The sequence below is a fragment of the Cololabis saira genome, chromosome 8 (assembly GCF_033807715.1).
Source record: "Cololabis saira isolate AMF1-May2022 chromosome 8, fColSai1.1, whole genome shotgun sequence".
Classification (NCBI taxonomy): Eukaryota; Metazoa; Chordata; class Actinopteri; order Beloniformes; family Belonidae; genus Cololabis; species Cololabis saira.
The window spans coordinates 6,910,798-6,929,113 of NC_084594.1; the positions used below are offsets into that span (position 1 = coordinate 6,910,798).

General features: G+C 41.0%; 1 protein-coding gene across 1 annotated transcript in view; it reads right to left on the reverse strand.

Moving 5' to 3' along the window:
• The window catches only part of LOC133449097 (protein MTSS 1-like), a 94,738-nt gene that overhangs the window by 10,463 nt on the left and 65,959 nt on the right, over positions 1-18,316 (reverse strand). The window contains exons 7-10 of the mRNA XM_061728230.1: positions 9,209-9,366; positions 8,990-9,097; positions 8,672-8,769; positions 1,418-1,496 (exon numbers count right to left, since the gene is read on the reverse strand). Coding sequence (XP_061584214.1) covers positions 1,418-1,496; positions 8,672-8,769; positions 8,990-9,097; positions 9,209-9,366 — 443 coding nt within the window. The remainder of the gene's footprint in view (positions 1-1,417; positions 1,497-8,671; positions 8,770-8,989; positions 9,098-9,208; positions 9,367-18,316) is intronic.

Consider the following 18,316-nt stretch of genomic DNA (forward strand, 5'->3'; position numbering starts at 1 on the left):
TCGAGAAAAAAGTCAAAATGTCAAGAAAAAACTAGAAATGTAGAGAAAAAAGTCGAAATTTCGAGAAAAAAGTCGAAATTTCGAGAAAAAAGTCGAAATGTCGAGATTAATGTTGAAGTACAATCTTGAGAAAAAAGTCGAAATTTCGAGATTAATGTTGAAGTACAATCTTGAGAAAAGGCGAAATGTTGAGAAAAAAGTTGAAATGTCGAGGAAAAAGTTGTCATTTCGAGAAAAAAGTCGAAATGTCAAGATTAATGTTGAAGTACAATCTTGAGAAAAAAGTCGAAATTTCGAGAAAAAAGTCGAAATGTCAAGAAAAAAACTAGAAATGTCGAGAAAAAAGTCGAAATGTCGAGAAAAAAGTCGAAATCACGAGAAAAAAGTCGAAATGAGAAAAAAGGAAGAAAAAAACAGAAGAAAAGAAGAAAAAAAGGAAAACATTTAAAAAAGAAGAAAACAAGGAAAAAAAAAGGTCAAACATTTTTGAAAAAGCTCCAGGAGCCACTAGGGCGGCGCTAAAGAGCCGCGGGTTGCCGACCCCTGTTCTAGTTGAATTAGAGACATTTATTAACTAGTTCCAATCAGACATCAGTGATCAGACCCTGAAAGCACATGGTGGTCCAGGTATCGATCGTCCTGCACCGCTGGACTCTGGACTGGAGGTGAAATGGGATTCATGTGTTTGTTCATGTGTGTTTGTTGTTGTTCATGTGTTTTGCTCCACTCTGGGGCAGGACGACCCCAGACTCGGATCACATGACCTTAGGCCACTAATCCAGAGTTCAATCAGTGAAGTCAACAGACCCAAACTGAACCAATCAAATAACTTATCACAGTTGGAAACAGATTAATCACTGAAACACTCGCCTCTCTCTCCTACGGAAGAGTATTAGGGCCAGGCAGGAGAAAAAATATTTGAGAGGGGAAGATTTTTTTTTATTGTACACTTCGAGAAAAAAGTCGAAATGTCGAGAAAAAAAGTTGAAATGTCGAGATGAAGTACAATTTCAAGAATAAAGTCAAAATTTCGCCTTTTTTCTGAACATTTCAACTTTATTCACGAAATTTTGACTTTTTTCTCAACATTTCGACTTTTTTCTTGAAATTATAGTTCAACATTAATCTCGAAATTTCGACTTTTTTCTCGACATTTCGACTTTTTTCTCGAAGGGCACAATAAAAGAAAAATCTTCCCCTCTCAAATATTTTTTTTCCTGCATGGCCATAATACTCTTCCGTACTCTCCCCCCTGAGTATAAATGTGTGTGTGTGTGTGTGTGTGTGTGTGTGTGTGTGTGTGTGTGTGTGTGTGTGTGTGTGTGTGTGTGTGTGTGTGTGTGTGTGTGTATGTGTGTGTGTGTGTGTGTGTGTGTGTGTGTGTGTGTGTGTGTGTGTGTGTGTGTGTGTGTGTTACCTGGATGTGGACTCCGTCCACAGCGCAGCTGATGGAGTCCAACGAGGGGACGTGTCTCACTGATCCGGACTGATAGTTGCTGCCAAACAAACAAAAGTCACATTTACATTTTGTTGCACCGATAACAAAGGTTGAAAAAAAAAAAAGTAAACTAATTGAAAACTTTATTCAAGGTAGGTGGACAGGAAATGGCTGGAAGGAGCGACAGGCTGGGATTCAAACCTGCGCTGCCTGGACTTCCGGTTTGCAGCCTCATGGAGTAGACGCACGTGTGAGGGCTCCTGTCTGCGCCTTTAACTTTTCACTTTTTCACTCCACTATTTCATAGTCTGGGCGGTCTACGTCAAATATTATACATTTTTAAACCACTTTGGTTCAAAATGTCTTCACATCGTGGTAAATCTGGGAAGAAAGACGAACAAGCCAGTGCGGCCAGCTTACCAGTAACAATGGCGGACATGTCGCAGCTACTCGACCAACACAGGGAAGCTCTGGCCGCGGACTTCAAAGCTTCTTTCAGCCAACTCGAAAATAAGTTTGAGCAGGTCCGGTCCGTGGTTGATGAACACGGGCAACGGCTTTCATCACTTGAGCTTGCTTCGGATGATCTAACTCAGCGTGTCAGTGAGCTGGAAAATACCTGCTCGGGTCTTCGGGAGAGCAACACGAAGCTGACGGCGAAAGTTGTGGACCTGGAGAGCCGCTGCAGGAGGCAAAACATCCGCATCCTGGGCCTGGCGGAGTCCATTGAAGGTGAACGACCCACACAATTTTTTTCCGACCTGCTGCGGGAAGTTTTTGGGGAGGCGCTCTCATCACCACCGGAGCTTGATAGAGCCCATCGCTCGCTGGCCGCTAAACCGGCCGCGGGACAGAGACCGCGGCCGGTCATTATCCGTCTGCACCGATACCAGGTTAAAGAGCTCCTGATTCGCGAGGCCCGGCGGAGGGGGAAGTTGGAGTACCGCAACCAACCGATCAGGATCGTGGAGGATTATTGCCCCGAGGTTCTGAGCCAGCGCGCCGAGTACCGGGAGGTGATGGCGGAGTTATACCGCCGCGGGCTCAGGCCGTCTCTGCTTTTTCCTGCGAGGCTCCGGATCACGCTTTCCAGCGGGGAAAAGAAGTGGCTGCGGTCAGCTGAGGAGGCTCGGAGATACATCGGCAGCCTTCCTTCTCCATCCTCTGCACCGTGAATGACATGCGAACACCTGAGGTTTGCAGCCGGGAACGCTGACTCTTCACTGTAAAAAAATTTTTTTTTTCCTTTTTTTCTCTCTCTCACTTTCAAAGTTGCAGTGCGGACGTGAGTAGACCCAATTCAGTGAATTGTCACGCTGTACAGTATGTGAAGCTTAATTTTCAAAGCCGAATACTTTTTTTTTCTCTTGTTTTATTATTACTTAACTTTTTTCATTAGTAGTATTGCTTTTTCTTTTATTACTGAGTCATTATTATTACTGCTATTAATATTATAATTTGATCTCACAGTGCTGGTGGTGCGGAGGTATTTTAATTTTATCTATTCCTTTTTTTTCCCCTTTGCTTCTTTATTAATGTGCCCAGCATTGTTGAAATTTGTTGTTAGGAGTGTAGAGTGCACGTTTACATTGCAATAAGGAGCAAGAAGATGTCATTAACGACAGGAAGGTTTTTTTTTTGGTATGTGGGGGGAGAGCTTGCTGCTATGTTCTTTAGCAGCTGTCTGGGGGGGTGGGAGGGTGGGGGGTTCTGTTTTCAAGGCTAATACTCGTTTGTTGGCCCATACAAGTATTGCACAGCCAGTAATTTGTTCATTTCTTTTTTCATGTGTGTGTCCTGGATTCATTACCTGGAGTTTTGATACTATTTGTACTCATCAGCCTATGCCATTAGCTGAAGAATTTGGATAGAGTATTAAATCTTGTTAGCTGGAATGTTAAGGGTTTAAATCATCCTGTGAAAAGGAGGAGAATATTTTCTCACATCAAACAGTTTAAAGCAGCTTTTGTCTTTTTGCAAGAAACACATATTCGGGGGTCTGATAATTCTCGCTTAATGGCCCGGTGGGCGGGGCAGCACTTCCACTCTTCATTTCAAGCGAAGGCAAGAGGAGTTTCGATTCTTATAGACCCAAATATTCCTTTTGTGCATCATAATGTTGTATCAGATACTAACGGCCGTTTCATCATCGTCACAGGGAAACTATATGACATGAATATAGTGCTTGCCAACGTATACGCCCCAAATGTAGATGATGTACATTTTTTTGATCATTTTTTTTCTTCCCTCCCTGATCTGAGTTCATACTCTCTCCTTCTTGGCGGTGATTTTAACTGCTGGTTAGACCCTGTGCTGGACCGTTCCTCCCCCAAACCCGACTCAGGGAGTAAGTCCGCCTCATTCATTCAGTCTTTCCTTCTCAATTATGGCATCTCCGATGTATGGCGCTTCCTCCATCCAAATGAAAAGGAGTATTCATTCTTCTCACATGTCCACCATACTTTTACGAGGATCGATTATTTTCTTATCGATAATCAGTTGCTACCACACGCTCGGTCCTGCACCTATCAGGGTATAGTGATATCAGATCACGCCCCTGTCATATTATCCCTGGCGCTACCTAATCTTCCTCAAATTAAAAGGCATTGGCGTTTTAATTCGTCCTTACTTTCGGATGCTAAATTTACCAAATTCATAAAGGAACATATAACCTTCTTTTTTCAGACTAATGCCACCCCCGATATATCCCTTTTAGTAGTTTGGGATGCATTTAAAGCATACCTTAGGGGGCAAATAATTTCCTTTACTGCAAATATGAGGAAGAAGGCCATGCAAGAACGCTTAGATCTAGCCAAGCAAATCAAGGACATAGATCAGAAATACTCCCTTGTCAAAGACCCAGATCTTTATAATAAACGTGTGGAGCTCCAAACCAAATTCAACTTGGCTTCGACATACCAAATTGAACGTCAACTGTTGCGAAGTAAGAGCTTGTTTTACATCCATGGTGATAAATCAGGGAAATTGTTGGCTAGTCAACTGAGGGGACTTAAATCAAAGGGGCACATAACAAAAGTTAAAATGGAAGATGGGACTATCACTTCGAATCATGTAAAGATTAATAATGCATTCAGGGACTATTATTCCAAACTTTACACCTCTGGATTTTCTAACACTAATTCGATGAATGATTTTTTAAATGACCCCAGTATCCCTACACTTTCCACTGATAACAAAATGAAATTAGAAGAACCAATAACAAAGGAGGAGGTTGCTGCAGCTATCCTTTGCTTGCAATCCGGTAAATCCCCTGGGCCAGACGGGTTTCCAGCAGAATTTTTCAAGGCGTTTTCCCCTCTTCTTTCATCTCACCTAAGTGCAGCTCTATCTGACTCATTCAAACAAGGCAAACTCCCGACTTCATTCTATGAGGCGTGTATCACACTCATTGCCAAAAAGGACAAGGACCCGACTGAGTGCTCATCATATAGGCCAATATCTTTACTAAATGTTGACACCAAAATCTTGTCCAAAGTCTTGGCCCGTAGATTGGAAAGCATACTACCATCAGTCATATCAGAAGATCAAACTGGTTTTGTCAAAAATCGACAGTCATACTTTAACATACGTCGTCTGTTTGACATTCTGTACTCTCCATCCGGGGGGGCTCCTGAATGTGTCCTCTCTCTGGATGCAGAAAAGGCGTTCGACCGGGTAGAGTGGGCGTATTTATTTGCAACGTTAAATAGATTTGGCTTTGGTCCTAGTTTTATCACCTGGATAAAACTTTTATATTCATGCCCTGTCGCCTCAGTCCTGACCAACTCTCAGCTGTCGCAGCCCTTTACCCTCAGTCGCGGAACCCGACAAGGGTGCCCTCTAAGCCCGCTTTTATTCGACCTGGCAATTGAGCCATTAGCGATAGCGATACGGAACTGTGAGAGGATCTCTGGTATATGGCGATATGGTGTTGAACATAGGGTGTCTCTGTACGCGGACGACCTTTTGTGTTACATTTCACGTCCAGATAGCTCAATACCTGTCCTGCTGGATTTACTGAACAATTTTAGCCAGTTCTCAGGCTACAAACTAAACCTGAATAAGTCAGAACTTTTCGTTGTCAGTGAGGGGTCAACGGCGGTGGGGTACACCAACTTTCCTTTTAAGATTGTGAAACACAAATTCACTTACCTGGGCATTGCCATAACGAAAAAACATATGCACCTTTTCAAGGAGAACTTTATTAGTTTGTTAAATCACACAAAACAATGTCTCTCACAATGGTCTCCTCTCTCAACCACCCTGGCTGGTCGAATTAATTCGATAAAAATGACTATTTTACCAAAGTTTTTATACACGTTCCAATCCGTGCCAACATTCATTCCTAAATCATTTTTTGACTCACTAGACTCGGCTATATCATCATACATTTGGAAGGGAAAACGGCCTCGACTAAATAAGACTCATCTCCAAAAATCTAAGAAGGATGGAGGCATGGCGTTGCCTAACTTCCGTTTCTATTACTGGGCGGCCAATATCCGTTGCATTACCTTCTGGTCACACTTTCACAGTAGACCTGACCGACCCATATGGGTGTCGATGGAGGTAGGATCGGCCCAAAACATCTCCATTCCTGCACTTCTTGGTTCCTCACTCCCTTTCACTTCAACTATATCTACAGATAACCCTGTGGTACGGCACACACTGAGAGTGTGGACTCAGTTCAGGAGACATTTTGGCTTTCTTGCTTTCTGCCTCTCAGGCGCTATTGTAGCCAATCACCTTTTTCAACCTTCCCTACTAGACCCAAAATTTCAAGAATGGCAAAGTCTAGGTATCTGTCGCTTTAAAGATCTCTTTATTGATAAAATATTTCTATCATTTGAACAACTTTCTAAAAAATTTAATCTCCCAAACTCACATTTTTTCAGATATTTACAGGTTAGGGACTTTCTTCGATGCCAAATATCAAATTTTCCTGTGGGACCAGATTTGAATATCGTTGACTCATTTCTCTGTTTACAACCATCACATAAAGGGTTAATATCGATTATTTACAGTAAATTGCTTTCTGTAAGGCAAGCCCCCTTAATAAAGATTAAAACGGCGTGGGAACAGGATCTGAATTTGTCTATACCGGAAGACACATGGGCGACAGTCTTTAAGTTAATAAATGGCACATCTCTTTGTTCTCGTCACTCTTTGCTACAATTTAAAGTGGTTCACAGAACTCACATATCCAAGACTAAATTATCCAGTTTTTACCCAGATGTAGATCCATGTTGTGACAAATGTAAGAGAGAGGAGGCTTCTCTTATCCACATGTTCTGGACATGTCCCAGTCTGGAGAAGTTCTGGAGGGAAGTCTTCCAGACTTTATCCCTCATTGTCGGTTTGGACATAGAACCCAACCCTTTAGTTGCTCTCTTTGGTACCATGGGAGGCGATGCTGATGCACGTCTGAGCCTGGCTAAACGTCGAACTCTGTCATTTGCTTCCCTGCTTGCCAGACGGGCAATTCTGTTGAGGTGGAAGGATGCTGCTCCGCCCACCCACGCTCAGTGGGTGATGGATATTATGTCCTGCTTAAATCTGGAAAAAATATACTATTCCATCCATAACTTGAAAGACAAATTTCATAAGGTGTGGGGGCCTTTCTTAGAACACTTTACCAATTTTTAGACCAATGGCACCATCCCTACTTAAATCCCCTTAGTATTAACATTATTATTGTTTCCTTCTTTAAATACATTATTTAGGGTATGTTTGGAGATAAGTTTGCTTGCCTTCATATGTATTTTCTGCTGCTCACTTCATTATTCGCCTTGAACTGAAACCTGACTTCCAGCTACTGTTTTTGTTTTTTATTGCTCCAGGAATGATGGACCATCTACTGTTACACAGCATTTACCTTTGTGCAACCTGACTTGTCGTTGTTTGTGGGGGGGTGGTGGGAGGGTTGTATGTGGGGGGGTGATGGGAGGGCTAAAATGGGGGCTTGGATGCCTGAGCATTTCACAGTTCTGCCGTGTCTTTGTATGTGCATCTATTTTTGTGGGAAAATTCAATAAAAATATGTTTGAGAAAAAAACCTGCGCTGCCTGCATGAAGGCTGGCTCTGTAAACGGCCCTGCAGGGCCACGTCTCACCTGCTACAATCTAAGCACTTATCTAAACTTATCTGCTATTCTCTATAGAAGCAATTCTGTACCATAATTCAAATGGTAAAATGGATTAGCAAAAATGATTTTTCATTTTCGGAATAAAGCCGCATTCTTTGACTCGTAAATAAAAATTAATATGAACTTATCCAAACTGCATTTTCATTTTCTTCTTTACCATTGCTCATTCTGTGACTTAATCAAAATGATGAAGAAAGAAGGACATTGCTTCTTGAAAATGAATTTACAAACAAAATTTAAGACCAAAAAGACAAGTCACTAAGAAATCCAGCGCTGAGGTCGAGGTTGCCAGATCTGACAAGTTTCAGCCCAAACGTGATGTAAAACCCGCCGAAATAATGAGAAAACAGCCTGAATCATTCATTCTCTATGTTAAAACTATCAATTATTAAATGCGTATTAAATTTCAGGTCATAAGAAAATTAAGCCAAAAAAAGTTCAGGCTCCAAACAAAGAGTAGATTAAAGCAAATATAATATCGGTGAGTTTATTGTATACGTTTCTACTTGTTAATAATTTCTCCTAAATATTTAGTAAAAATCAGAAAAAGCAGCACAAATTTGATCAACCCGCCCAGTCCTGTATTTAACCCGCTCAACCTGGCAACACTGACTGAGGCGTTGTCAAGCAAGTATGTGTCTAACAACTGGTAAACACATCTATTTCTCCTCAAAAACAATTAAATAAACTTGCCATAATAGCAACTTCTTTGTTGATAATTTCTCCTAAATAATTAGTACAAATCAGGAAAAGCAGCACAAACATATATTTTTCAGCCCAATTGGGCTGAAACTTGCCCAACCTGGCAACACGGATTTAGAAACTCTGCAGGAGATTCTCCTCAAATGATGAAATAAACCTTTTAAAGATGACTGGATACATTCCCTCTAAAATTAAGATCTTTGGATTGAGATTTAAGACAAATTAAGACATTTAAAGGCCTTTAAAGACTTTTTAAGACTTTCTAAGGACCCCCGGTACAATATCCCCGAGTCCTTCGTGCAGAAGCACCGGTTCTTTCCCTCCGGCGCCACTGAACCCCGTCCAGAACCAGAACAAACCCAGACGTGAGAGGTGAGTGAAGCGGTACCTGCTGATGCTGCTCTTCCTGGACAGCGTGTTGCAGGGCGAGGCCGGGGGCGTCTGGTAGGTGTAGTTGAAGTCCGAACCCTTCAGGTCCAGGATCACCTGAGGAACAAACACGTGTTAACCCGACCGCTTCCTAGAACAACCACACGGTTTTATCTGCCGACGAGGCTCAGGAGTTTCCTCAAGCACCCGGGAGGAAGAGACGGAGGTGAACGAAGTGACGGAGGTGAAGGAGTTGGAGGTCAGATGAAGGAAGTGACGGAGGTGGAGCAGGTGATGGAGGTGAAGGAGGTGGAGGTCAGATGAAGGATTTCCTCACCTGCTCGCTGGCCGGCGGCAGCTTGTTCGGTTCAGCCGTCAGGTTGCTCAGGTCTGCCAGGATCGTCTGCAGGTGAGTCACTTCCCCCAACATGTTGATCTCATGGTCCTGGAGACACCACAGTTAACAAAGTAGTAGTACACACACTGATACACACACACATACATATATACACATACACACACATACACACACATATACACCCCCCCCTCCACCCACCAGCACGGGTCTCAGCATGCTGACGAAGCTGCAGTATCGTCCTCGTTCCTCCACCAGAGCTCTGCACACGGCTCTCTTCTCCGTCTCCTCCAGGACGGCGTAGCGGACGTTCACGTCCTGCAGGGCCGAGTCCAGCTGGCAGCGCGCCTCGTCCTTCCCTGGACAAATAATAGAAAACATCTCAGCCTCGTCCTTCCCTGGACAAATAATAGAAATAAATATATATTAATAAATAAAAAGCCTCGTCCTTCCCTGAACACGGAAACACCAGGTGATGTCAGGAAAATACACGGAAATAAAATCATATGAATAAACATGAATAAACTCAGTTTGGTGAAAACCCAAACAGCTGAAAGAAAGAAGGAAAGAAGTCGGTGAAACATGTAACAGGTAACGGCCCCGACTGATCGAGGACTGGTCGGGGGGCAGGTCGGGGACTGATCGAGGGGCAGGTCGGGTAAAACAGCTCAAAGGACTTAAAAACTACTAAAAAGATTTTAAAGGTGACGGAGGTGAAAATAGTTGAAGGAAATAAAATGAAAAATATTTTTTTTAAATAAATAAAAAAAGATTAAAATGCATATATATGCCTTAAGTTGGTATTAACCATTAATATATGTGCACTAGAGGCAGCTCCACAAATCACTTTCAGCCCAGGGTAAACTCCAAGAAAGGTTCAAATTCGGTTTGCATCCTATTCTACCAACATGTGGAATTCCTTACCGACAGCCATAAAAGAGAGCAAATCCCTAATCTCCTTCAAGTCTGCCCTAAAAAACCCCTACAGGAGGCTGCTACTGTAACTGGGAATAATGAAAGCCTCTACTGCACATCCCGCTGTTCCTTCTGATTATTGCTTCTTGTTTTTGTTTTTTTGTTTTGTTTTCTGCTTTTGTTTTGTATAACCTAGCTTATTCTATTTGTCTCATCACCTTTTTAGTCTCTCTCTGTGCAAAATAACAGTAATTCCCCCCTTTTTTCTTTTTACAATCTTCCCTACAAAGTATTGCTTCTTACCTGTATGTCATTCAATGTTATATGAGTTTAAAAAGGTCTCCAATGTAAACAAGTGTAATGCTTTCTTGGAATAATGCCTTTTAGTTGACTTTGTATCAGCGAATCTGTACTGTCATGAAACTGTACCTGATCCTATGCAATTCTCCTAATAAATTATTCAATCAATTCAATCAATGCAGACAAGGTTCACACTGATTCACACTGAAAGCGTCACAGGCGTCATAGGCAGCCGGCTGCCATTCATTTTCTATGAAAGCTCAGTGCAAGAGGCATCGGAGGCGTCAGAGCCATCAGGAGCAGTCAATTTGAAGTTGAAAGATCTCAACTTTATGCAAATAAGCAACGTTGACGCCGAGGCAGCGTCCAATCACAGACCGGGATTCCGAAGCAAGAAGCCTTAATGCAGATTGTACTTTCATGTACACACAAACGTACACTCATTCACATGAGCAGAGCTGTGCACTAACAAACTTATTTTATCAGGAATTAATATATTTCATCCAGCAAACTGACATTTTTGCTGATTTGACTGCCGTTTTTACCTGAACTGCTCACGTGAAACAGTAACTGATGGGTGAGGAGCTGGATGGTCCCAACCATTTTATTTGCTACATTGATCCAACGCAAAATAATTCAAAACCGTGCTTATTAATCACAAAACAGTTTAAACAATATGACCAAATCCGCTACGACCCAGTATGTCAGTGTCCACCGGGACCAACAGCTATGATGGTTGATAATCCAGATCAACCTGGTTCAGGAGAATCAAACTCACTCTTATGCGGAAATAATGCTAAAATATAAAGAAGGCTTCCCAAAGTGTGATTCATGGTGAAATAGGAAACTGAAGATGTGCACAACGGTTTTTCTCAATACACGAGTCAAAATATAATTTGCGTGATGTTTGTAAATTTGTTGTACAAAAAGCTAAAAAAGAGACGTATATATCTGTTGTGGGAGTTAAACTATGGAATGACGCTAACCTAGATTTACGAATGTGCAGCTCATGTTCGGTTTACAAAAAAAAGATTTGTAGAGCAATCTTTGAAAGCTACAAATGTTAATGTTTATTTGTTTTTGTTTGTTGCTGTTCTCTGATATTTATCTAAAAAAATGTCTTTACTATTACATATGTAAACCTTATTGGTCCTCCTTTTCTGGTTTAGTTTTGCTATTGTTTGTTAGTTTGTATGTAGGACAGGCATTAATATAGCACTATGCTTCTGCCTGTGCCTTTTCAGTCACTATTTGTTCGATAATGTTTGTGTTTAATGTTTGTAGTGTGATGTGACTGAATAAAGAATTTCAATCAATCAATCAATCAATCAAGATGTGCACGCTATACAGGACTGTCTCAGAAAATTAGAATATTGTGATTTTCTGTAATGCAATTACAAAAATGTCATACATTCTGGATTCATTACAAATCAACTGAAATATTGCAAGCCTTTTATTATTTTAATATTGCTGATCATGGTTTACAGCTTAAGAAAACTCAAATATCCTATCTCAAAAAATTTGAATATTCTGGGAATCTTAATCTTAAACTGTAAACCATAATCAGCAATATTAAAATAATAAATGGCGTGCAATATTTCAGTTGATTTGTAATGAATCCAGAATGTATGACATTATTGTTTTTTAAATTGCATTACAGAAAATAAAGAACTTTATCAAATATTCTAATTTTCTGAGACAGTCCTGTATGTAGATATATAGACTATATGCACTTTGTTCCCTCCAGTTCTGCAGCTTGAAGCCCCGACTGGTGCAGGCGTCGACAGACTTCACTTTGAATCTACCACGCGATGCTGGCCATTTTTTACGCTTTCAGTGTGAATCCACCATTACAGACGCCCTTCAGCTTATTTAGAAACAGTTGATGGAAGAAATGATGTCAAAGAACAGTTAGACGAGGTTTGTTTCGTCGTTTGTTTCCAACAGATTTATTTGTTTATTTATCCTCCCAAAACTACAGAAAGATGGAGAAACATGTCAAACTGACTAAGAGTTGAGATGTGCAGATGTGACCAGCAGGGGTCAGCAGAGCACCACACACACACACACACACACACACACACACACACACACACACACACACACACACACACACACACACACACACACACACACACACACACACACACACACACACACACACACACACACACACACACACACACACACACACACACACACACACACACACACACACACAGACCTTGTCCGTCTGGACTCGTCAGAACCAGCTGAAACTCAAGGATCAACCGGGTCTCTGTTATAGTTTCACTCTAAATCATTAGTTCTGCAGAGGTGACGCGAGGCGGATAACTCTGTTTACTACGTTGTTTACTGGACGTGTCCAGCAGCACGTGGATTCACCAGCCCCCGTGCACAAGTTCAAACACCCCCGGGGGCCGTCAACCCGGCTGGACCCGGTTCTTCAGCTACGGAGCAAACGCCTGCATGCTTTAACTTCAGAGGTCAGAGGTCGGCACTTCTGTCCTTTTCCTTTTTAACTATTTATCTCACACTACAGTTATATGCCAGTTTTTTACTCAATGTGCCAGTTTTTTACTCAATGTGCCAGTTTTTTACTCAATGTGCCAGTTTTTTAAACTACGGTAATATGCCAGTTTTTACCTAATATGCCAGTTTTTTTACCTAATATGCCAGTTTTTTTTACCTCATATGCCAGTTTTTTAAACTAATATGCCAGTTTTTTTACTCAATGTGCCAGTTTTTTCAACTAATATGCCAGTTTCTTTACCTCATATACCAGTTTTTTCAACTAATATGCCAGTTTTTTACCTCATATGCCAGTTTTTTTTAACGCATATGCCAGTTTTTTACCTCATATGCCAGTTTTTTAAACTAATATGCCAGTTTTTTTACTCAATGTGCCAGTTTTTTAACCTCATATGCCAGTTTTTTACCTCATATGCAAGTTTTTTACTGCATATGCCAGTTTCTTACCTCATATGCCAGTTTTTTAAACTAATATACCAGTTTTTTTACCTCATATACCAGTTCCTTACTTAATGTGCCAGTTTTTTTACCTCATATGCCAGTTTTTTACTCAATGTGCCAGTTTTTTTTTATCTAATGTGCCACTTTTGCCAAAATCCTTCTGGTTCCATGAGCAGATCTTTGATCTTCTAGGATCATCTTTCAGTTTTACGAGGTAAACGTTAAAGGTTTAACTATCGGACCTGGACAACACAGTTCCGTTCTTTATTACCTGCTTTTAACCCTGAAATCAAACTGGTCCATCACAGAGGACCAGAATGCACTGCTGCGTCTCAGAGGACGAGAGAAATAAAACTATTCTGCGTACCGACTCCTTCACCGCAACATTAGAGACGAGTTGTTTATCATCTTCTCTGATGAAACTCGGATTTAATAATTTAGCTGCTGTTTCAGTGTGTGATCATATTCTCCATGTTTGCATCATTTTTGTGTTTTTAAGTGGCAAAACAAAACTCTCTTTATCTTCAACTGGGAGGAATAAAGAGAAAAGTGGAGCCACAGACGGTAAATCCAGCGGGAAACACGGAGAGCAGTTTCCACCGCCGAGCCGACACACTGCAGCTTTGTGCCATAAACCTCCTAAACAGCCTCTTCAGTGTGTGTGTGTGTGTGTGTGTGTGTGTGTGTGTGTGTGTGTGTGTGTGCAGAGGGGAAGCTGTGAACAGAAGCTCGGTGTTGCCGGGATGTTAGTCTAACGTCTGACCTCTGTGGAAACTCACTGACAGTCTGCACGCTGTTTCCACATGGCTGTGGCCCCGCCCCCTCAGCCGGCCAGCCAATCAGAGGGGTTAAAGCCAACGCCGAGGCCATCAGGTTTCTCGTTTTCTTCAGACCGGATTCTCCCAGATTTGACTTCACAACGTAAACTTAAACCTCCTTTAGTCTCATTTAAGTGGTGATTAAAACCCGGGGCCAGATTCACCAATATGTTCTTAAAAACGATCTTAAGAAATGTCTTAAGATCTAAAATTAAGAAGTTCATAAGAAAGTTCTTAAGTGAAATTCCTCAATATTTTCTTAAGAACCGTCTTAAGAACTGTCATTTCTTACAAATTTCTTGTTTTTCCTACTTAAGAACTTCTTAAATTATGTCATTGCATTGCACGCGCCAACAAACAACATTTATAGGTAGTTTGCGTCTTAACCGTCAGTCACTCACTAAACATGGAGAAGGAGAAAAAGAGATGCAGGAACTTTTCAAGGTTATGGTGGATGAGATTAATGTGCGAAAAAAAATAATATTGGGGAAAATTAATAATAATTAACTACCACGCTAACTAACATGTTAACAAACAGTTAACAGGCTCTTTGTGTAATTAATTACAAAGTATATCCTCAAACTATGAACTACTAGTCTCAACTTGTCTAAAATGTGTTGAAAAAGGTGATATTAGAGTCTTATTATTATTATTATTATTATTATTATTATTATTATTAATATTATTATTATTATTATTATTATTATTATTATTATTACCTTTTCACAGAAGACATTTTAAGACAGGTCAAGGTTGTCTTAAAGTTAATAAAAAAAGTCAAGAACAAATTTGAGAACTTATTATTTCAAGAATACCATTTATTCTTAAGTTTTTTCTTAAGAAGAAACTTAAGAAGAAAGTTGAGAAAATCCTTAAGAACATTTTTGGAGAATATGACTTCTCTTTTTTCTTCTTAAGACTGAACTTAAGAAAAAAAAAAATGACACTTAAGATTTTTTTTCTTAAGAATGTTTTGTGAATCCGGCCCCCGGTTCTTAATGAGCATCTGGATCGATCCCGGGTTGATCATGTTGGATTTTAAAGGCGGTGACACAATTTCCTGAGGTCTGGATGAAATGTCAGGGAAGATTAAGTGAAACAGCTCAGTTTTATTACGTATAAACAGTTAACAGAAGCTGCTTTTAGGGGGCGGGGTCAGACCGCATCGCCGCTCTGCGTTTGCTCTTCTATGATACAACTTTACAGACTTCTGCAAAGTATCAAATACATCCCAACGTTAAACTGAGTAGATATAAACATGGAGAAACTGGACGGTTCTGACTCCGGGACACTCTCATCTCCTGCAGCACCAAACGCCTCATTTCATCACAGTTTCAGGCTGAATTTGCCGGAAAACAAAGACAGTTTTGGAGTTGACGGTCCCTTCAGACACCCAAATATGAGCTTTCAAGCTTAGACAAATATATTTCCTTCATAATATTCCCCTTCCAGCCTGATGTGTGCTGAAACTCACTAACTAATCTGTGGACTTTATTTGCATTCATGATGCACGAGCCAAAAAACAAAAACAAAGCTAGCTTTTTTTCATGGTGCTCGCTGTGATCCTGTCGTTTTTAGACCGTGCACGAAGCAGGACGCAAGTTCTGAACAGGAGAAAGTGAAGTGAAGAGAAAAGTCTGCAGGTAAAAGCCAATGAAACGCCGGGCAGTTTAAGACTTGCTCTCGTCTACGTCTCTTTTATTCAAGGATGTTGAAGATGAGTTTTTCATTTTTGCAGGTTTTTTTCCCGTGTTTCACCAAAGAAGCAAAAGAAACAACAGAAGAGACGATGAAACACAGATTTCGTTTGAAATCCAACTGCGTATCAGCATGATTGTATTTACAGAATAAGTATCATGGTTTCAGCATGTAAATGTGACGTTTAACGGAGCATCTGGGCAGATGTTTGATGTGATGATCCCGAGGCGGCTGCAGGGATTGTTTCTCAGAGTCCACGGAGATGAAACACTCGTCTTCATCACGTGGAGCTTCTGCCCTTAAAAGCACATGATCTCTTCTTCTACAATACGGCTGTTTTTAAGAGAAGAAATGAACCAGATTTCTTGTCTCTGGGCTATAAATCACTGACACACACTCACAAGCCGTGTGACATCAAATAAAACCAGAATACTCCACTAAAAATAGTTCTTTTATTCTCAGAGGGACCTGCGTCCCTTCAGCTATTAGACGCTGTTGATTTGTCAACGTGAACGTTGTATTATGGGATTCAGCCAGACTGATATGCCAGTTTGTTACCTAATACAGCAGTGTTTTTACATAATATGGCAGTTTTTAACCTAATATGGCAGTTTTTTTTTACCTAATATGTAACTTTTTTACTTAATATGCAACTTTTTTACCTAATATACCAGTTTTTTAACCTAATATGCCAGTTTTTACCTAATATGCCAGTTTTTTACTTAATATCCCAGTTTTTTTATCCTAATATGTCAGTTTCATACCTAATATGCCAGTTCTTTTTACCTGAAATACCAGTTTTTTTAACCTAATATGCCACTTTTTTACTTAATATGCCACTTTTTTTACCTAATATGTCAGTTTTTTACCTAATATGCAACTTTTTTACCTGAAATACCAGTTTTTTACCTAATAAGCCAGTTCTTTTTACCTAAAATACCAGTTTTTTTACCTAATATGCCACTTTTTTACCTAATATGCCACTTTTTTACCTGAAATACCAGTTTTTTACCTAATATGCCACTTTTTTACCTAATATGCCACTTTTTTTACCTGAAATACCAGTTTTTTACCTAATATGCCACTTTTTTACTTAATATGCCACTTTTTTGACCTAATATGCCATTTGAGTTAATCAAAACATTTTACTTCATCTCTTTTGCTCTCGTTGCTTATTTCTTTTAGTCTGTCTTCACCTTTGAGTATTTTCTCTTTTTTCCTTGCCTTTCTTTTTAAATCTTGGATCTTTCTGCTTTAATCAGCTTCTGTTTTCGACCCTCAGGTCCAATCAGTCGCCTCGTCCTCACCTCCCTCTTGTTGCGTCTTCAACATCCTCAGCTCTCCATCTTACGTCGCTTCATCCCTCTCTTATCTGCATCTTCATCCCTCTCTTATCTGCATCTCCATCCCTCTCTTATCTGCATCTTCATCCATCTGTTGCCACTTCAGAGCTGAATGACATCATCTCTTCCCTCCCTCCTTCCTCCATCTCAAAGCTATTACATGCAGACCGCACCATCCGTCTTTAGTGCCTTTAATTTCCTCCTCAGAGGTGGGAGTCCCGTGTTTTTGTAGCGTCACAAACTTTTTCTGTTCACAACTCGTCGGAGACATCAGACCTCCATCCTTGTCCTCAGTTGTGCTTTATTGTCCACTAACTTTATTGTCCATCGTGTTCAGGTGCTAAAATCAGACCTGAACGTTACCTGCACCAACCAAAGTAAAGAAACCAAACTGGAACGAGCAGCCAGGGTCGGTCCAAGGTTGTAGGCGGCCGGAAACAAGATTTTGCCCTTGGCCTCAAAAACACAGCAACTGTGTGTGTGTGTGTGTGTGTGTGTGTGTGTGTGCATGTGTGTGTGTGTGTGTGTGTGTGTGTGCATGCATGTGTGTGTGTGCGTGTGTGTCAGAGGAGATAGATAAGTAGTTCTTTTGTCTGCTTTTGTTCCCCGACCCTCCTCCCAACATCTGCAGACTTCTCTGTCAGCAGTCGGAGATTCCCTTTCCTGAAGTGGCTGAACATAATGATAGAGTTATGATCCCCACGCACACACACACACACACACTGATACACACACACACACACACTGATACACACACACACACACACACGTAAACGCACACACGCAGCATCACACGGGATGATCAGAGAGGGAACAGATGTTTACTGTTGGTGGGTTTTCTTTCTCCCCGACCGTAGCAGAACGATCTGAGCGGAGTAAAGAGACCAGCAGGTTGACGGCCCCGCCTGAACGCCAGAGATAATTACAACACAAACCTGTCGGTAAATACAACCCTCCGTCTCCGGGATAATCCCTACTCATTACAACAACTCGGACTCGCAGTCGCCCTGCAGTCGTTTACATGCACTTTCACTGGGAAATGATTCCTGTGGACAAACAAATCGACGTGGATCATCTGGATTAGGAGAGTCGTTTGATCGGCCAATCAGAGCCCGCGTCTGCCGGTGACGTCACGTGGGGGGCGTGAACCATTTTCTCCACATTTTGACTTTTTTCTCAACATTTAGACTTTTTCTCTCCACATTTAGACTTTTTTCTCGACATTTTGACTTTTTTCTCAATATTTTGACTTTTTTCTCCAC